The sequence below is a fragment of the Cyanistes caeruleus genome, chromosome Z (assembly GCF_971803275.1).
Source record: "Cyanistes caeruleus chromosome Z, bCyaCae1.hap1.1, whole genome shotgun sequence".
In the NCBI taxonomy this organism is placed as follows: Eukaryota; Metazoa; Chordata; class Aves; order Passeriformes; family Paridae; genus Cyanistes; species Cyanistes caeruleus.
In genome coordinates, this window is record NC_141732.1 from 2,138,111 (window position 1) to 2,156,972 (window position 18,862).

Consider the following 18,862-nt stretch of genomic DNA (forward strand, 5'->3'; position numbering starts at 1 on the left):
TTGGTTGGTTTTAGGGTTTTCATTTGTTTTGATTTTTCATTTTGTGTGTGTGTTTTTCTTTGTTTGTTTTTGTTTTGGTTTTTTTTGCTAAGGGGAAAATACAATCTCTGTAAGAATTAAGATCTTAAAGCCAGTCATTTCCATTCTCCTACATGATAGGGCACTTTGATATGAATCACTTCCCTGCCAGAATCCAAGCAGAAAAAGAGACATCAATTGCTAAGATTTCACAGAAAATTTTAAAAAAGTCCCAATAAAAAACCCATCAACATCCAAACATGTATTATTTTAGATGGTTATTTAAAGAATGCTGTTTGAGATACTGCTGTTAGAAGATATAGAGTTCAGCATTCGAAAAAGACCACTCAAATAACTTTAGATGCCTTGACAATCAGCTGAAGAGTGGCCAAACAAGTGACTCCTGAATGTGAAATTCCAATTCTACATCTGCTGAAGGAGAAGCCTCACAATAATCCTAATATTTCAGACATTTGTCTGACTCGAAGTGCAATCTGTTCTGTGGACATCAAAGGGGCTCTTGAAATACAAAGCAGCCTCCTGTAAAAAATTGCAGGTTTTGTGCTCCCAGGCTTGAACATCAAAATAAATAGAAACCAGGCTTACAGGTGCTCCTAATCAAACCACTTCTACGTACACATAGCTGATTTTAGTTCTGAGATTCATAACCCTTCAGAAATGTGGTGCTTATTACCATTTTGGCATTGAAGATGTTTAGCAAATGCCAGCGTGCTAAACTCTTTGGGCACAGGAATTGTGCCACTGCTCCTCTCACTTCCCTCCTTCCCCCTCACTGCTTGTTTTTAAACAAACAAAACTGTCAGGATGCATCAAGATCTCCTTTGGATGTCCATCGTGTTTCACAGACTCACAGAATTTTTTAGGTTGGAAAAGATATCCAAGATCTTCCAGGCCAAGCTGTGCCTGATCCCGACATTGTCCCCAGCCCGGAGCTCCGAGTGCCACATCCATCTTCCTCCAGGGATGGGCACTGCAAACCTCCCTGGGCAGTTCCAGGGCCTGATCCCTCTTTTCCATGGGGAAATTCCTGCTGCTGTCCCCCCTGAGCCTCCCCTGGCCCAGCCTGAGGCCGTTCCCTCTCCTCCTGTCAGTGGTTGATTGAGACACCCACCTGGCTGCACCCTTCTAGAAAAGAAAGCAGGCTGTCTACCTGAAATGTTTTGCTTATTTTAAGTTGGGCTGTACTCTGAACTCCAGCTTACAAGCCCCAAAATAGTGAGTAACAAATTGGTGAGCAATATTGTGGGGTTGGTAATTTATGGAATCACTGAATTTGGAGTATCTCTCTCTCTCTCTCTCTCTGCTCTTCTCTGGAGCTGCTCAGAGGGAACACACATGCATTTCTCTATCTTTCTCTCTGTGTTCTGCTCTTCTCCTTGCCCTCTGAGCTCCCTGCAGTCCAGCTGGGAACCACAAGCACAGGCAGGCATTGGGCATCCTAGAAACAGCACACCTCACTCTCTCTCTCTCTGCAATATTGTGAAGTGGGTTTGGAATGTTCATTACAGGCCTAAGCTGATGCAAAATTCCAGCTTCAATCAAACACCACCCCTGCTGCCTGGTCGTCCTCTTTCACAAGCACTTCCACAGAAGCCTTCTGCTTCTGAATTTCTGGCCTTTTCCCATCTAATTCCCCCTTTTCAGAGAGAATTCCAGACCATCTTTAAATATTCCCCTTAATTACATGACAAATGACAGCAAAAAACTGTCCTGTGGAAAACACCAGCAGAGCAGTGGCCGATCCTGTGCTGCCTGGCCTTCCACAGGCAGAATTTCTGGATCAGATGGAAAGAAAAGAGAAAAAAGCACACTGCCAAGCCACCAGCAACCAGAGGAACAGCTGGCAGTGCAAGAAATGCTGCCACTTCTCATTGTCACAGCAGAAGGTAGTAGGTATGAAATAACATCTCCTCCTCCAGGGCTTTCCTGGAGTTTTGTGATTAGCATAAAAAAATAAAGGGAGAAGGCATAATAATTTTAGTTTCTTAATATGAAATGCACTGAGATGCCAGTGTCTGTGTTTTTATTACTTATTCACGAGGCTAAAAACTGACTGCAGAGTTTGCAACGCTCTCCTGAAACTTGTTTTTTCAATAAGGATGCTCTTATGAGATTTTCTGTCGGTAATGTAATGCAATGCAATCCCATGGGACACATTTTTGTGTTAAAATGGCAAAAAAATTATCACTTTTACCACCACATTCAGTAAGTGCTAATTATACATGACAGACTTTAAAGTCTGTTGTTACTTTCCACTTCAGGGCCAAAGGGATTAAAAAGTAACAAAAATATGGGGATGCGCTACTGGCAGGTTAGTGATGCTTCAGCTACACCTCTACAAGCCAAAAGCTTGATTTAATTAAGTTATAAGGACAATTATTCTATTATGAACAACTCAATAACTCCTTTTCTGTGTGCAATACAAATCCTTTTGTTTGTTTCAGAATGCATGAAGACACATGCAATGTCTACACTCACCCATATCTTGATGTTTCACTTGCTCTATATTAATATAAAAAGTCAAAAACCCCATCGAAGTCATCAAAAGATATCTACACAAGAATAAATAATAAGAGGAAAATAATTGAACTCATTCTCTTCAGGCCTGCATGGGAAATGAGATGTTCAGCAGTGTTACTAAGCACATACTTATTGCAAGTAAGTCACCATACTCACACCTGGCCTTTTTTTCAGTCCATCCAAGAACACTTGCCAGGCAGAACATTAAAGCAGGAAAAATACTATTTGAATAATCCCTCCATGTATCTCATGTCATGAGCCAACAGCATCATTTCCACCCATAACACGTCTCTCTCATCTCTTGTCCTATCTCTAATTTCAATTTCTCTTCAAGCAGGTAGAAAATAAAAAGGGAAGAGAGAAAAAATAAGCAGAAAGCAGTAAAAGATAACATCAGATAAGCCAAGGTCTGAATACCAATGGATTTTCAGGCACTCAACAGGTTTGCTGTCATTATCACCCTCTCCATGGCAAAAATCAAAAGGGATTATCTGGGCCATAATTAGGGATAGATTCCAAAACTGTTTGCTTTTTGCAATCAGATCATGTTGTTCTCTTCCTTTAAAAGGTCAATGAGGATTATTTAAAGAAAAAAAGAGAGAAGAAATCAAGGTAGCAGAGTATTCTAAAGAAGCAGGTGTGAGAATTCATCATGGGTGAATGGCAGCTTGTTTTGGGATCTTGTTCTGGCATGGGCATGAACGTTGCTACAACACAACATAAATATAATATTAATTCAGTTTTTAATTCAGTATTGCTCAATATACCTCACACACAGTCAGCAAAAAGTCCCACATGGAAATGATTTGGAAAAGAGTTTTTCTTCCTTAAATTTGACATTAAATTACCATTACTTCATTTTGGGGTTGGAAAAAAAACAAAAAACCAAAACAAAAAACCTTAATGTCTCTCTCTAAAACTTGTGTTGATGTTGTTATTAGCTCAGTCTTACTGTGACAAAATATTTTAATTAGAAATTTAGTTAAATGACCTTGCTAAGAAATTAATTAAATGAAAAACAGCATTGGTATGTAAAGAATACAAATTCTCATAGCTAGCAAAATTTAATTGCATTATAAATAGACTGCATTTATACAGTGTAAAATTGTATATATTTAATTGTTCAAATAAATAGATTGCTAGTTTAATTTTCAAGGAATCTAGCTCACTTTCCATTTGAATTAATAAAATGTCTGTATTTCACAAGAAACTGCATCACTGTGAGACATAATTACTTTAATAGTATCTAAATATTTATGTGGCTCCAGAGACTGCAGAAATGTTGGCCTTATGTCTAAGTTACTCAAATAAGGTCCTTTAGGAAGCCAGAAACTAGCTTTGATTCAGGCGATGGAAACTTTCAAGTTCTTAGTGTTCTCCAAATTTTAATTCTGCAAAGCGTAGCCTGTGTAAAAACAATTCACTGCAATGAGTCCAAAATTTAATTTATCATTCATACAATAAGAGGTGACAAGTGACTTTCTGTAAGTAATTGCATCTTCAGTGAAATCCAAAAAAACATATAAGTTACAGCTGAAATAATGAACAATCAGGGTAATTTATGATGAAATACAATTAGTATGATGAATCATGGTCATTTATGATGAAATTCATAACTCTCCAGGGTTGCCATGAGAGCCTGATGTGTGAGATGAAAGCACAGCATTAACTACATTTTTAAGCTATTCAAAATTCTGTTTGTGAGCTCTTAATCCTTGAAACTCTGCACAGCACACCTAAATGTGTTTTGTAGATACAGGTGTAGAACTCTTAAACTATTCCATTTTTTTCCACAGGGTTTTTCATTTTTTCTTGGAGACAAGCAGGGACACAGAAAGAAATAATCTAATGTGTTATCCTCTGCATGTGAATGATTCTTGTTGATAACTCACCACAGACAAAGCATGTGGACTACTAAAGCTAAAATCCCAGCTCTTTCAATGTTAATCCAGTACCACCCAACCTAACTGAGACCTTGGAATTAAATATTCCATACTTTTCTATTCAATGCACATACCCAAAATATATTTCTAGGCAACAAAATTATCATATATTCACATTGTTGTTTTGTTTTGGCTCTTTCAGGCAAACAGCTCTTAAGACTGTCCTCTTTTAAAGAACTGGAAAAATTGTATAGAAAAAAATGTATATAGAAAATATATATAGAAAAAAATACGTAAATTAATAAAAATCCCATCTCACTCAAACCACAGCATAAGAAAATGCAAGTTTCAAACGAATGAGCAAACTTTGCCAGAGCTAAAAAACAGATATGACTCAGTTTTCTGTCAGGCAGACAATGAAAGCCTGCTGTGGCTATTGACTGTCCTCCCACACAGCATTGACTGAAATGTTTGTCCCAAATTTTAGAGGTTTCAGTGTTTTATTTAAATACCTCAATACAAGCAAGGAGTTGAGTGTACCTCTCAGGTCTGGAAATCATCTTTATAACATTAAATTTATAACTCACATGTGAATCTCTGAGAGCAGAGATGATCCTAAACTGAACCAAGACATTAAAGAAAATCAAGAGTACTCTGTTTTTGAAAGTGAGCACACAATGACTTAAGCTTGAGTCATGATATGAAACATTTTATGATTTTTAAAAAGCTTTGAAATAGACAATACCATTCAATTTCAATTCCAGTTTGGTTTTTTTTTTTTTCCAGAAACACTGGTGCTGTACACTGTATTAAGTAGGGACTGAACTTTTCTGGTGCTAATTAAACACAGAAAGAAGCAGCAGTGAGACAGCCACGTACCAAAGGGGCAGGAAAAAACCCAACACAAACAGTCAGGAATAAAAAAAGTTTTTTTTTTTCTTCTTCAGAGACAAAAAATAATTCTGTAATTTCCTTGTCATATTTACTAAGGCCCATGGAGTCAAACAAACAATCAAGTTCACAAATGTAATTTATCTAACAGCTCATCCACCCCCATTAAACAACAGATTTAGGGAATGTTACACAGCATCAGTCATTGTAATCAGCAAGAGTGACAGGCACAACAGAGACCCCTTTCTGGGCACCCTCTTCTTAATAATTACTTCACAAAAAAAATAAAGCAATTAATTTTATTTTTTTAAAACAATTTTTTTTTTTTAAATTTAGAGGCCCCATGAAATATGCAATACCAATATGTTACCAAAACTCAGAAGGGTGGAAGAAAGAAAACGTGCTACCAGAATGTAATTTCTCTCCTCAGATCCAAGAATGCTTCAACATTGCAGTCAATGATTAGGAAAAAAAAAAAATGGGGTGAGAATAATCATAATAATAAAAAAAATAGGAATAAAAAAATAAAGGAGATTAAATAAAATTAAATAATTTACAGTCCTACTGGTTGGTTCCTCAAGTTAGCACTTCTTATTTTGAAGCAGAGGCTTCCAAAATTGGCCAAAACAAAACTCTAAGGAAAAACTGGGAGAATCAAGATGATCACATCCTGACTTCTAAGTCATATAAGGATGATCTTTGTAGGGCCCATATTTGATTTCACTCTAAATCTACACAGGACCCCTTGGGATTGATTGTGTAGAGTTCATAATTATTCAGCAAATATTACGAGAGTTTCTGAGAGGAAAATTATAATATTACAATTATACCATGCTATTTGAATCTACTTAGGAGCACACAGAATGTAATTTGGACAGACAGACACAAATAAAACACAACCCCCCAGAAGTTAATCTGACTCCTAGTCAATCAGGTGCATGGCAAAAAATTCCTCCAGTTGGGGGAATAAAATAAAATAAAATAAAATAAAATAAAATAAAATAAAATAAAATAAAATAAAATAAAATAAAATAAAATAAAATAAAATAAAATAAAATAAAATAAAAGTCTTGTCTTTTTCACAAAATACCCTGCCAGAACAGGTCATAGAAAGATTAATGTTATTAGTAAGTTGTCATACAACAACTCTGTATTAATTTGAGCCTCAACCTTACAATCTGTCTCCTCGAATGCATATTATAAGTCTCATTAAAGCTAATGAGGTTTTGATGGGGCTTCAAACTTGCAGACTGAATTTTATGATTGTGCACCAGACATTTCAATCAGACTGGTATAATCCATTCTAATTTTTGCCAACTTGCTTTGGGGTTTGTCTCTTCCCCCTCACAAAACCGTTTTATTGTGGTGAATTTCAGGGATCTGTGTCTTTAATTATGAAGTTATCTTAATCACAAGTACAGGTACAGTATATTCATGCTATGATACAGCATTTATTTAGAAATGTCTGCTGTACAGATTCTTGGGTTATTTATGCAAGATGAAGACCTCCACAGGCTGACAGGAATATAAATGGAGCATGCAAGTGTGCTGGACTAAATACCTTCTAAAGAACTCCCCTTACTAATTGGCAATTAATATCAATTCATTAGTAAAGTGTCTTCCAAAGAAAACAAAAAACAAACCTAAGAAAATAAGCCAAATTAAAAAAAAAAACCAACAAAACAACAAAATAAACCAATAAAAAAGACATCCAAAATGCAAAATCCACACGGCTACATTCATGTGACATTACCCAAGAGAATGAAAAAATTTGCCACAGTCAGAACATCAGGACTTTGCATGCCACAACAAAAGAGAATCCAAAGATGTCATCCATTGATTTTTGCTATTTTTGTCTGGGCCACTTGCCATTAAAATGAAAACTATACAAACATGAAGATTTTCTCATTAAAATATCTCGTCATGCCTTTGAAACTCTCACCAAAGCATGGATTTAAGCAGTTTAAAGAAACTCAGGAAATAGCTGCTGAGGATCATTGTTCTGAAATTCAGTGAAGGGAGAACTGCATTTACTGAAGTTAATCTAAAAACTTCCATAATTCTTTCAAGACATGAAATATATTTGTGGAAGATGAGGAAGTGAGACCGAGTTCTGTGCTACCACAACATCTAAAAGGACATTATTTAATACAGATCTGGATGCCCAAGGATCATGACTGACTTCCTGACCTCACCCTCCTCTTCAGGTGGTTCATGAGGAAATTTTAATGGGGTTGCCACAGAAGTGAGTACTCACCCAGCAAAACTTTACATGTGTAATATTGTTTGTGAGGAATTTTCTACAAAGGAGAGCCTCCTAAATTCTAGAATCTGGCATTGCTTCAAATTCTCTGAGCTCAGCCTGAAATATTACATTCCATTTAAGAGCTGCTTTCTGGCTGAGCTAAGAACAATTATCACTTGGTGGAATTAGGAAAACATGCAGGAAAACAAATATGAAATGGTATCAGGGGTCCCACCTGCAATAATGACTCTTTGAGCTACAAGAATTTCCTTTAAAGCAGCCTGGATTTCAGGCAGAGTTCCCTCCACATGACATTGAGGTGTTATGAATCTCACCTGACCTCAAAAGTCTTTGCTGTAATGTTTACAGCTAATTGCTTGTCTGTGCTCTGCCCTCAAATAAATTTTGCAACCAAGAACACCTGCAAAATTCAACTGATTTTTCTACTGTAGTTTATATTTATTTCCTTTTTATCTTTTTTTTTCTTTTTTTTTTTTTGTGTTAGAAATTTCATTATTTAGCAAAACCCTTTTTCCAGAACTGAGAGTAAATCTGACAATTTGCACAAAGCCCCCTGGCAGAAAACCCCACGTTGATGAGTGCTGCATCCAGCAACCCACCTGTGATAGTCTGACTTGAAAAAACATCATTTACTCTGAGCAGGTAATGGCCATGAGGTTCTGTGAGCCTTTAAGAATTACTTAGTTCTCAATATACAAAAAATGAAGTGTCCAAGGCCAGGTTGGATGGAGTTTGGAACATCCTGGGACAGTGGGAGGTGTCCCTGCCCATGGTAGGGGCGGCACCAGATGAGCTTTAAGGTCTCTTCCAGCCCAAATCATTCTATAATTCTTTGATTCTATGAATTGCACCAAGTCCTTGAACACCTACAATGTCATATCCACAGTGAAACAAAACAAACATTTCCTTGATTCAATTCTTTTTCATTTTTTTTTCAATTAGAAAACTAACATTTATTGAAGTATCTGCCCCAAATTCATTTGTGCAACTCACTTAGGGCAGTTGCATACCTGCAGACAAGCATAATGTGAAATTATGTCCCAGGTGCTCAGCAAATATTGAATATGTAAGCTGTATAAGTTGTTTTGTACTAGAGATTAATTGCCACTTTTTAGAGTGTGAATGTGCTGCATAAGAAATAAAAATATGTAAAAGGTTAAGTAACTGAAGATCTAAATATTGTCTGAGATGCAGATGAATTATATAAATATTGATTACCTCAATTAAAAAAAAAAATTAGATATCTAACAGCATTGAAACAGAGAAAACAAAATGCTATCTGTTTTCACAGAAATGTATTGAACTACCTGATGTTGTCCATCTCCTTTAATGGCAAATGAAGCATTTCCTATTTTGTGGTCATTAAGCAGAACAAAATACATTACCTATCAATAAACTACATTTGGGATATTTTTCTGTTTTGGTAGGTAACTAGATTCCACTGAGAATACTCTGGAAAACAGTGAGAAAGAATTAGTGAAAATTACAACCCAATCCATCATAAAAGCTTGGGCACAGCTTTTTGGGTGCTTGCAAGACCAAATCAAAGGAGGATTTAGTCTTGACTAAGCAGTTTTCTTGTTACTTTAATGTGAAAACCTGTATTTTAAATAAAATTCAGCCATTATAAGAAATGGTTGTAGAGATAGATTTTTTAAAATCCATACAGCACTGATTCCCAGCTAACATACAAATGTTAGCATATAAAATATACTGCTGTTACATGCTTTGAATGTATTTGCACAAGCTTGGAAAATTCAAGTAGAGGTGCAGTATTAATATTCTTTAATCAAAATTCACAAGTTCCACAGAACCAATGTCCTCATCCAAATACATTAAATATATGAGATTGGACTCACTTCTCTATTTTTAGTTTTCCACAACTTCTAACCAGCTACTCCCTAGGAGCTTTCCAGGCTTGCATAAATCAGCTTAATTAGCAGATACTCAGCTGAATTGTATTCTGTGTCCACTTCTCACCTCTAAAAACAGACAAGGATCCCCAAAATGTACACACACTGTCATTTTACCTAGGTGGAGAAAACCTCACATTTTCTAAAATGCAATTCCTACTAAGTCCTTATTTGACCTATTCATTTTTCAGGGGTATATCAAGATTTAGGTGGTGGTAACAGCTCTAATTCAGGAAAGACTGAGCCTGAGGATAGTTACACTACGGAAATAAATCACAACCTTACCTCAGACAAATCAACCTGCTCTTCCTCTTTCATGGCCAAAAATTGCCGGTGAGAAGGTCAGTAGGTCTGGTGGCTTAGCAGTACAGTTTTAATTATTTTGTTGTCACTGCCTTACTGAAATGTTTCTAAAATTAATTATTTCCCATTTAAACCTCACATTGGCTTGCCTAGATTTCAGTCTCAGGTATTTTTTAAATAGCTTCTACAGAAGAGTGTGACTGCACAAGTAAAGCCAGACTCCTTTTACTAACAGAAACTCACAAAGGTCATTGCAATATGAGCAAAACTCTTAGATTCAAAATAAATGCCTGTATCTCTCTCTCAAAAAAAAAAAAAAAAAAAAAAAAAAATCCTACTTGATAGAATTCTGAGATTTCTGACCTTCTCAAGAGAGTAGATTTAGAGCTGTGTCACTCCACATTGGCAACATTGCTTTGACTTTTCAGAGATATTCTTACCAGTCAAAATAAGCCTTCAGGTGCTGCAATCTGAAAAATCGCTACAAAAATCCATTTATTTGATGATTATATTGTGTGTCTAACATTTTCTACCTTGTAACAACAACAGGATACAAATACCTGACTCACTGCACAAAAACCCCAAGCCATACATCCAGGAACAGAACTGAGATGGCAGGACTTGCTAGAGGAACTATTTACTATAAAACCAAGAAATAAATTATACTTCCTCCACTGAAATGTTATTTTTGTCAGTGCTGTCAATAAAGTATTTTTCAGTGTTTCTACCTCTCAAAATAGTCTTCAGGTGATTTGTCAAAGCATAGATGGACACAAAGCAAGCAGCTTGCTATTTAACTTCACTCTTTCCGTCTTTAATTTGCAAGAAGGCACACAAACATGAGGATACAAGCAGAAAACAGTCTAAAACTGAACTTAGATAAAATTATTGCTGCACTGGGGACATTAATATGTCATGAATTCCTCAGGTATGCAACAGTCAAGAGCAGACAAACAGAGTAATAATAATAGTAATAGAGTAACAATTAGTGGAGAGGAAATAAAGTTGCAAAACCATTGTAGGAACGTAAGAATATCTGCACAGATAAACCATTTTTACAAGCAAAAAGTTTCTCTGCCATGGCCCTTTCTTTTGAATTACACTGATAGCAGATTCACATCTCCCTCACCCTTTTCCTCCTAATCATCTTGTTTCACTACAGTTAAGGACATATTTGAAAGAAATGCTTCTCCTGACATGAAAGTAAGCCAATTTTATAGAATTTCTGTCTCCAGGAGAAAAAAGCAGCTGTCCAGAGTGCACTCCACAGTCCTTTTGGGAGAAAAGATTTTAGAGAGAAGAGAGTTAGTCCACATCACACCCAGTGAAGAAGGGGCAGAAGTCCAATACTTGATCATGGAATCATTTACTCTTCCTTGGTCTCACTGTCACTTATATCAGAAATACCAGTCCCATGTGAAAACAGGAAAAAATGTCCACAAAGCCTCCCCCACAGGATGAGTGGTAAGAAAAAAATGAGTAATCAATTAAAACACTGTAGAAAGTGCAAGACGTGATCGGACAAACCAGGGTGCAAGGGCTGTAACCCACAGGAAAGAACATTCTTAAGGGTGTGGAGATATGCAAGGGCAACAAGCCCTGTTCGGAATACCCCCAGATACCTTCAGGTTTGTCAGACTGCATTCCACGAGGCTGAAAACCTGAATTTACAGATCATAAGAATTTCAGAATAGTTTGGAATGTTCCTGTGGAGCTCCCTCAGCCCAGGCCGTGCCCAGCTGGGGCTGCCATGGCTCCACACAGGGACACTCCAGGCCCTCCCTGGGCAGCTGTTCCAGGCCTCTGCCCCTCCATGGACACAAGTTCTTCCTCCTGCCGGGCTGCCGCTCGCTGCCCTTTATTTTATTCTCGGCAGCGCCCGGCAGAGCCCGGCCCCATCCTCTGGCAGCCCTCGGAGATGTTTGTGTGGATCCACGGGATCCCCTCCGGGCCTTCCCTTCTCCGGCCTGGCCGGGCCCGGCTCCCGCAGCCTCTGGAGCTGCTGCAGAGCCCAAATGCTGTGTGCGGCCTCCCCTGGGCCCTGGGCGGCAGCTCCTGGGCTCTGCTGGCCTGAGGAGCCCGGGGCTGGAGGCAGCGCTGCACAGGAGCCTCAGCTGGCCGGGGCAGAGGGGCAGGATCCCCTCCCTCACCTCTGCCCGTTCCCTCACACCCAGGCTCCCCGGGTTGTTCTCTTTATTCAATTCTAAAAATCTTCAATTGGCAGGTCGGTAAGAAGCACAAATTTTTTATTTTTAAAAATTTCCACACACAACCAATCTGCGTTACCTACTTCAAGATGCATAATCCAAACTGGCAGGGTATTTAAGCTCCCCTAATTTTTTTTTCTTTTTTTTTTTTTTTTTTCTCAGATATAAAGTTATACAAATATTAGTGATGTGGATTCATTTCCATGGTCATCAAAATTTGAATGAGAACAATACCCATTTTCCAAGAAGCTGCAGTCTATTTCAGGTAAAAATTTGATTACATACTTAAATAGATTATATTTTGCTATCTCTGCTGATTGTGCCTTCTGGGAGATCCAGTTTCCATTTTAAGAGCTGTCTAGCAAACAGCTGAAAGAGTATCGCTGTGTACCAACAGATGCTCACAGCAAACCAGTAAGAGATTTCCACCAGACTGAGGAAAAAAGGGAACTACACAAGGCTGAATAGGCTTGTGGGATGTAAATCTTACGTTTTTGGGATGTAAATTAAAGACAGAGCCATGGATTAGACAATTCTGGGCTCAGGAGCTGATCTTTGCGGTTTTTAGCTACTCTTGGTAACAAATATTTGTTGTGGAGAATGGGAACATTAATTACAACTTTCTCATGCATTAGCAGATGAAAGTAAGATAACATTTAAGAAAATGGATATGTTCAAATCATAAAAGGGGTCTTGCTATTATCACTTAACCTTGTCTTAATAGGTTCTGGACTCTTACACATTGTTATCACATCACTTTCCAGCACTGGCAATAAGCTGATTGTCTCCCAAAATGTGTCTTCCAGGACACTTAAGCCTTGATTTTAGTATTAAGATATCTCTTTCAGAAATTTAGGCTCTGTCTTGTGGTGATCAAATCTGTGTACTTGCACCCAGCATGGATAGCTCACTGCTTGTCATATGAGTATTTCCTCCTGACAACTTACTGTGATAGTTTCATCACTGCTGGCTATTCAACAATGCAAACTTACTCTGAAACATCTGCTTTTTATAAATGCATGAATTGAATGTTGATATTGTGAGAAAATGCTTCTGGATTCAATGCATATCCTCGGTTCTGTGCAATGAAAAAATTCATTAAGGGCAGATGGAAAAAATGATTTAAAAAAAGGAGATTTAAATAAAATTTTCTCTGAGCACTTCTCAGATCTCTGGAACCTTGTTGTTTTAGAGTCCCAAGATGTGAAATGGAAACAGACTTGGTAGTCATTAGTGTCGTACAACATTGCCTGTTCCCATTCCCACTCATTCTGCCACATTCCCTGACAAGCTCCAAAATCTCTACACAGTGGTCCACATAGTAGATGAAACACTAAACCACCCAGACCTGCCATTTAGGAGAGTAAACAAGCATTCACACCCATTCCTGCTGATATCCCCAAGCAGATTACTTCCTCCCTTCCTGCTCTCCCTCTTCATGGATTACTGGGTGGGACTGGCAGGCACAGGGAGAAAGGACATAAAATATGGAATAGAGAGGGTATTTGCAAGGTAACCTGGTTTCAAATAAACAGCAACAAGCCACTGTGGTCATTCTCATGTTTCTGTCTCAGCAATTCCTGTCACCAGAGACAAAGTGATGAGGGAAAAAAAAAAATCCCAGTAGGGCAGGTTAAAAAAAAGGAATATTGAGTGCAGAGTAAGATCTCTCCATCCCCATGACTGAATCTTTACAGAGAGACAGACAGTAGCAAAATCCTTGGAGGAAAGAAAAATGCTTTCATAGCTTTTTTTCCCCTCAGATTACTTGTTCTTCTCTTGCCTGCTGGGTTTTTTTTAGAAAGGAGTACATTTGTAAAGGAAGACTTGTCCTCTGCCTTAGAGGTTATCACAAAATCTATATTGGACACTACACCTCGAGCTTCCAGATATTTACTGGTTTTTCCTATTTCCTGTCTCTCTAAGCAAATGATATTTTTTCCTCCTATGTTCTTCATACCTTTTCTTTTTTGAGTGTAGCAAATTTTTGGTGGTAGTGGTGGCGGTACCTGAATATACAAGAAATCCTTTCAATCCTGACTCTTGCACTAGTCAAAGAGAGTAAATTAATCCTGGTTTCATTCCAAAAGTGGCACCTCCTCAGCAGAGATCCTTCTTGGATTGTCATACATATTTCAATTATCATTTCAGAACCTCCCTGCATCCCTTGGAAATTAGTGAGACAGAGGAGTACATGCTACACCTGAGTGGCTGACAGCCATGGCAACACTCTGAATTGCCACCTGAGAGCAGAACAGGGGATTGATTGGCACTTGCTCATGAACCAGACAGACTCTCCCATGATTACTTTATCTAAATATCATTTTCTTTTCTTCACAGTGCATCACCTCCCTGAAATTTTCACTGCATTCACTTTTCAGAGATAACTCATCATACCCACTGCTGCAGCTTGCAGTTTGTCCACACTGGCACATCCATCATAAGTTTAATTGTAACAGATAACTCCATGCCTGGGCAATATTTGTATGTTAATCTGTAAGAGATATTGCTATACAAGTTAATGTGCAGAGAACTCCTCAGCATGATGAGACACACAACAGCCTTTCCTTATTCTCTGTGCTCTTCCTCTCATGTTTATCTTGATGCTAAGATAAATATTTGCTGTTGTGAGTTTCTGGGATGACTTTATTTTTTTAGCAGATGAAGCAGAAGTGTATGGTTATGTGAACACAGAAAAACAGGTTTTACTACTTGGTTTTGTTAATCGTATTGTAGCACCATGACATTTGATAACATAAAAATACATGCAAAATATGCAGTAGAATTTAACATATTAGGTTGGAGGTAGAAATGCCAAAGTAATTTCACTGAATTTGTGCTTTTACTGGTGTTTCTATCAGCTTTTCTTGCTGATGCCCTGAATAAAAGCATGTGAGAAGTCCTTGTCTGTAAAGAATCCGAGTCTACAGATTCCAATCCCTCAGCACCCTTCAACCAGCTTGGTTCTTCCAGTATCTCCCCTTCTCACCACTGGATGGAAAACGTGGGTTATTTCCTCTCTGTTGAAAAGCAGGAGTTTATTACTTTCTGGTACTATTAAGTAGAAGAAATGAGTGTGAATATCTATGTGAAAGCAAGAATGCTGCAAGATATAAATTCTTATTTCTGGATTTAGATTACTAGAGCTGTTTGATATGGGCAGAAACATTATGACAGGGATTTCCAAAATCCTCCTCTAAGGCTTTGTCACATAAAAGAGTGTAAGATTTTAATACCCTTTTACTCTTCCTGCTAACTCACCATCAAATAATCCAAATGTGTATTACCTGTTTTCTGGTATCAGATACCTGTGGAGATCACAGCCTCTATGAAACCAAAACACCCAGAAATTCTGCCAGCTTGGGCAAGTGGAAAGGTAAATTAAAAATTTCTCTCTCATTCATTTAGACAAATCAACACAAACTGCCTTCCACGTACAAGGCTTGGGTGGAGCTCTGCCCTTTGCAGCAGGATTTTGTGGGGTTTTTTGTCATTTGTTGCAACAAAAAGCAAATGAAAAGCCTGAAAAGTGAGGAATTTTCATACTGCCCTCCTGGAGCTGTTGTGCTGGTACACACTGAATCTGGAAGCTGGTGAACAACCAAGGTGTTTCAACATCTCAAAAAAAAAAAGATAAAAAAATACCACAAAATTAGAGAGTCTCAAGATAATTCTCACCTCAGGTATGGAGTTCTTGACAGAGATATCTTAGGGAAACAGAAGGAAACACCCTATAAAATATGGGGTAGGCAGCAATCAAATAAGTAATAATAGTAATAATAATAATGGATTTAAAAGTTGTGGGTAACAAACATTACCAGCATTAACCCAAAGGCTGATTCTATCTGTCAGTGGAAACACTTGGAAAAACTATGGGTTTCTGCCAAGAAAGTACTGATAGTTAATACTTTTAAAAGGAAGTCAGTCCAGATTATTAATAGGAAAAGTCTCAGATGCACATGGAAGGAAGCAGAACCTGCATCAGGGATAAGGTGCTGTGGCTTGATGCAGTGTCCTGACAAGAACAAGTTCTTGTTTGCAAAGTCTGAAATGCAGAAGCACTTACCAGGAAGTTGTGCCAATTATTCTCCATCTCTAAATCACCTGAATGTGAAAATGAAGAGAGGAAAGGACCCCCAATGTCTGTACCAACAACAGCTCTGCAATGATATGTGATAAATCTTTGTTTATAACTTCCTTCCTGTTGTCTTTGTCCTGGTCAACCACTCATTCACAACCACAGAACCTTGCTTTCTGTTGGACAGAGGTCTTCCAGGTTTTCTACTTCAGACAGTATTTAAATGAAGGAAAACCTTGTAATCATCTATGCCAATGAGGTGAGTGAGAATATGATTTGTTAATTCATGGTGAAAACACAAACTGGAGCTCCTGTGCATCATAGCTGAGCAGGCTGAGTTATACTGCAATAGATTACTACTCAAGGCAAAACAGAATGGGCTGAAAATTGTCTATTACAATTGAACTTCAATAAGAATTTGGACTCCCTGAGGAAAAATCTTAATGTTTTCAAGATGACATAAGTATTTCCAATTTGTATCCTGAAACAAGATTTCTTTTTGAAATGTGATTGCTGTGGTTTCCTTAGCAAAGTGAAAAAACACTCCAAAACCACAGAATGTATTATTACAGGAAACAAAGACCCCATTTTCAGTTTGGAGGGGGAACTTTTTTCCTCCATTTTGGTCAGCAAAACATTTAATTCAGAAAGCCAACGTCATGAATCGGTGGTGACAGATATTGGAGATACCACTGGGTTTATATTTACTGGAAGTGCCACATGATACAAAATTATTGGCTCAGATAATTACAGGAAAAGGAAAAAAAATATCTCATGGTTAAAACAGTGGAATTGAACCCCAGAGTTACCTTGTCTTCCACCCAGAATGCTCTTTAAGGGTTGCTACCTGTGATGCTCATTTTGTGAACTCCAGATGTTACAGACAAGACTGATGAGAATGTGAATCCCCTGCAGTAAATGTTAGCTCTGTTAGCTGAACTTTTAAAACTCTCCTTAAAGAAGTGGAATGCTGTGATAATATCAGGCAGCCAGCTTGCCCTGCCTCAGTTTCCTTCTCCAGCAGGTGCAATTACCTGGGTGTAAATATTTTCAGACACATTCAGGAAGCTTGCAAAAAGACTTTTACAGAGATAAACACTGATGAGGCCTGCAAGGAAATTAATCATTCTATTCCAGGAGCAGGTTTTGAGTAGTGCGCAATAAATAAAGCCTAACTCTGCTGTGATTACAAGGCAAATGGGTTTGGAGCCACAACTCTGAGATAAATAACAGGGAAAAGAAGCCCAGCTTCATGCAGGTTTGAGCTCTGGGCAGGTATTGTCCCAGTCTGACAACCAGAATTGCACAGAGTGGTCTGAAGGGCAGTTTGAGAAGCATTTCTTGATGGAGCTGAAAAATCACTGCTCAGGTGGAATGGGGCTCAGTATTGGGCGGAAAGAAGCTCTCATCAGAATCAACAGCAGTTTAGAGCAGAGGTTTACAAAATCAGTGAAAGGCAACCCAGTACTTGTACTGAGTTTCCACCAATTTACAGTTAGAGACTTTTCTTGTTTGAGTATGTCTGTACTGCTTTTTGAACCTAGGTATAAACCTAAGGCAATAAAACATGACAAAAAAAAACACATTTTACCAAAACTCTGGATTAAGTAGTACTTCTACCTGCTTTAAAGTGAGACCATCTTGTCCAAGAGCTTGGGGAATTAACTAGATGTGTACTCACAACACAATGATTGAATCCACTCTGATATTTTATCACATACCTGTCTCTATTTTCAGGTCTTTTATCTTCTGCCAAAACTTTTAATCAATTCCCATCCAGGAAGAATGAATCAATTTACATCCAAGAAGAATTTAGAGTAAGTTTGGACTTCTAATTTTTTTTAATTTTTTTTTTTTAATCACTGAACTGAAAAAAAAAAGTTTCACTTTTTGAGCAACAGGTACATATGCTCACATTTTTGAGAGGAAGGGAGGACAAAAATGTCTGGTTGTATCTGTAATCACTGAACACAACTGCTGTCTTCTATTCTCATATTCCAAAGAATTCTGCATTGCTCCTGAGATCATTGCATGATGAGTAGAATAATAAATGCAAGGAGCTGCTGAAGAATCAGCTTTTACTGAATGAGGAGATGCTCTGCTTAGTGAAAAAACATCCACCACTGCCTTGTGGCATAAAGAAAAATATCCACTTTTAAAGCAGAAAACAGCATGGAATCATTTATTACATCACAAGACAAAGGTAAGCTAAGTAAAGGCCATACAGACAACATTGTGTTTCCTTCATCTGTAGTGCTTGCCAAACTGAAAATTTAATATTCCTTTAGCTTTTTTTTTTTTTTTTTAGATACTTTGCAGCTGAACAGGAAAGAGGCATCAACTCAGACTTTACCAAAAGATAGAAAAATTGAAAAACACTGACAAGCAGAAAACACTTTCTTCCAGGGACAGAACAAGTTAAAAATCTTCCTCAATGAATAAATTTGGTTATTTGGGTAAGCCTTAGCTTTAGACTTATATTTAAAAACCATTAAAATAATCTCTAAAATTTACTATTATTGCGTGGCTCACTGGGAATGAAGCACTCAACTGAGAGCTCACTTCTGAAGAGAAGCAAATTGAAGTGGAGAGCAGGAACAGCCCAATGCTCAATGATTTTTAACATCCTTCAAGGTGGAATCATCTAACTAATTAAACTGATTACATTTGAGAACTTCAGAAGCCTAGAGATAAATTCCTAATCTTGAGTAGTCTTAAAAACCTTGATTATTAATCTGCTAATTGTATGAAGGCATTTGCTA

General features: G+C 37.7%; 2 protein-coding genes and 1 long non-coding RNA gene across 3 annotated transcripts in view; 2 read left to right on the forward strand and 1 right to left on the reverse strand.

Annotated features, from left to right (window-relative positions):
• EDIL3 (EGF like and discoidin domains 3) overlaps positions 1-18,862 on the reverse strand; it is a 231,965-nt gene that overhangs the window by 180,556 nt on the left and 32,547 nt on the right. The window lies entirely within an intron of this gene.
• LOC147647974 (uncharacterized) overlaps positions 1-18,862 on the forward strand; it is a 119,651-nt gene that overhangs the window by 69,667 nt on the left and 31,122 nt on the right. The gene's annotated exons all lie outside the window — the stretch shown is intronic.
• LOC111941611 (uncharacterized) lies at positions 1,724-18,614 on the forward strand. Its single transcript, XM_086866880.1, has 8 exons — positions 1,724-1,925; positions 9,704-9,845; positions 11,510-12,043; positions 12,185-12,287; positions 15,327-15,398; positions 17,838-17,917; positions 18,104-18,303; positions 18,409-18,614. Exons 1-7 carry the CDS (start codon positions 1,724-1,726, stop codon positions 18,120-18,122), a joined length of 1,152 nt encoding a protein of 383 aa, XP_086723006.1. The 3' UTR covers positions 18,123-18,303; positions 18,409-18,614.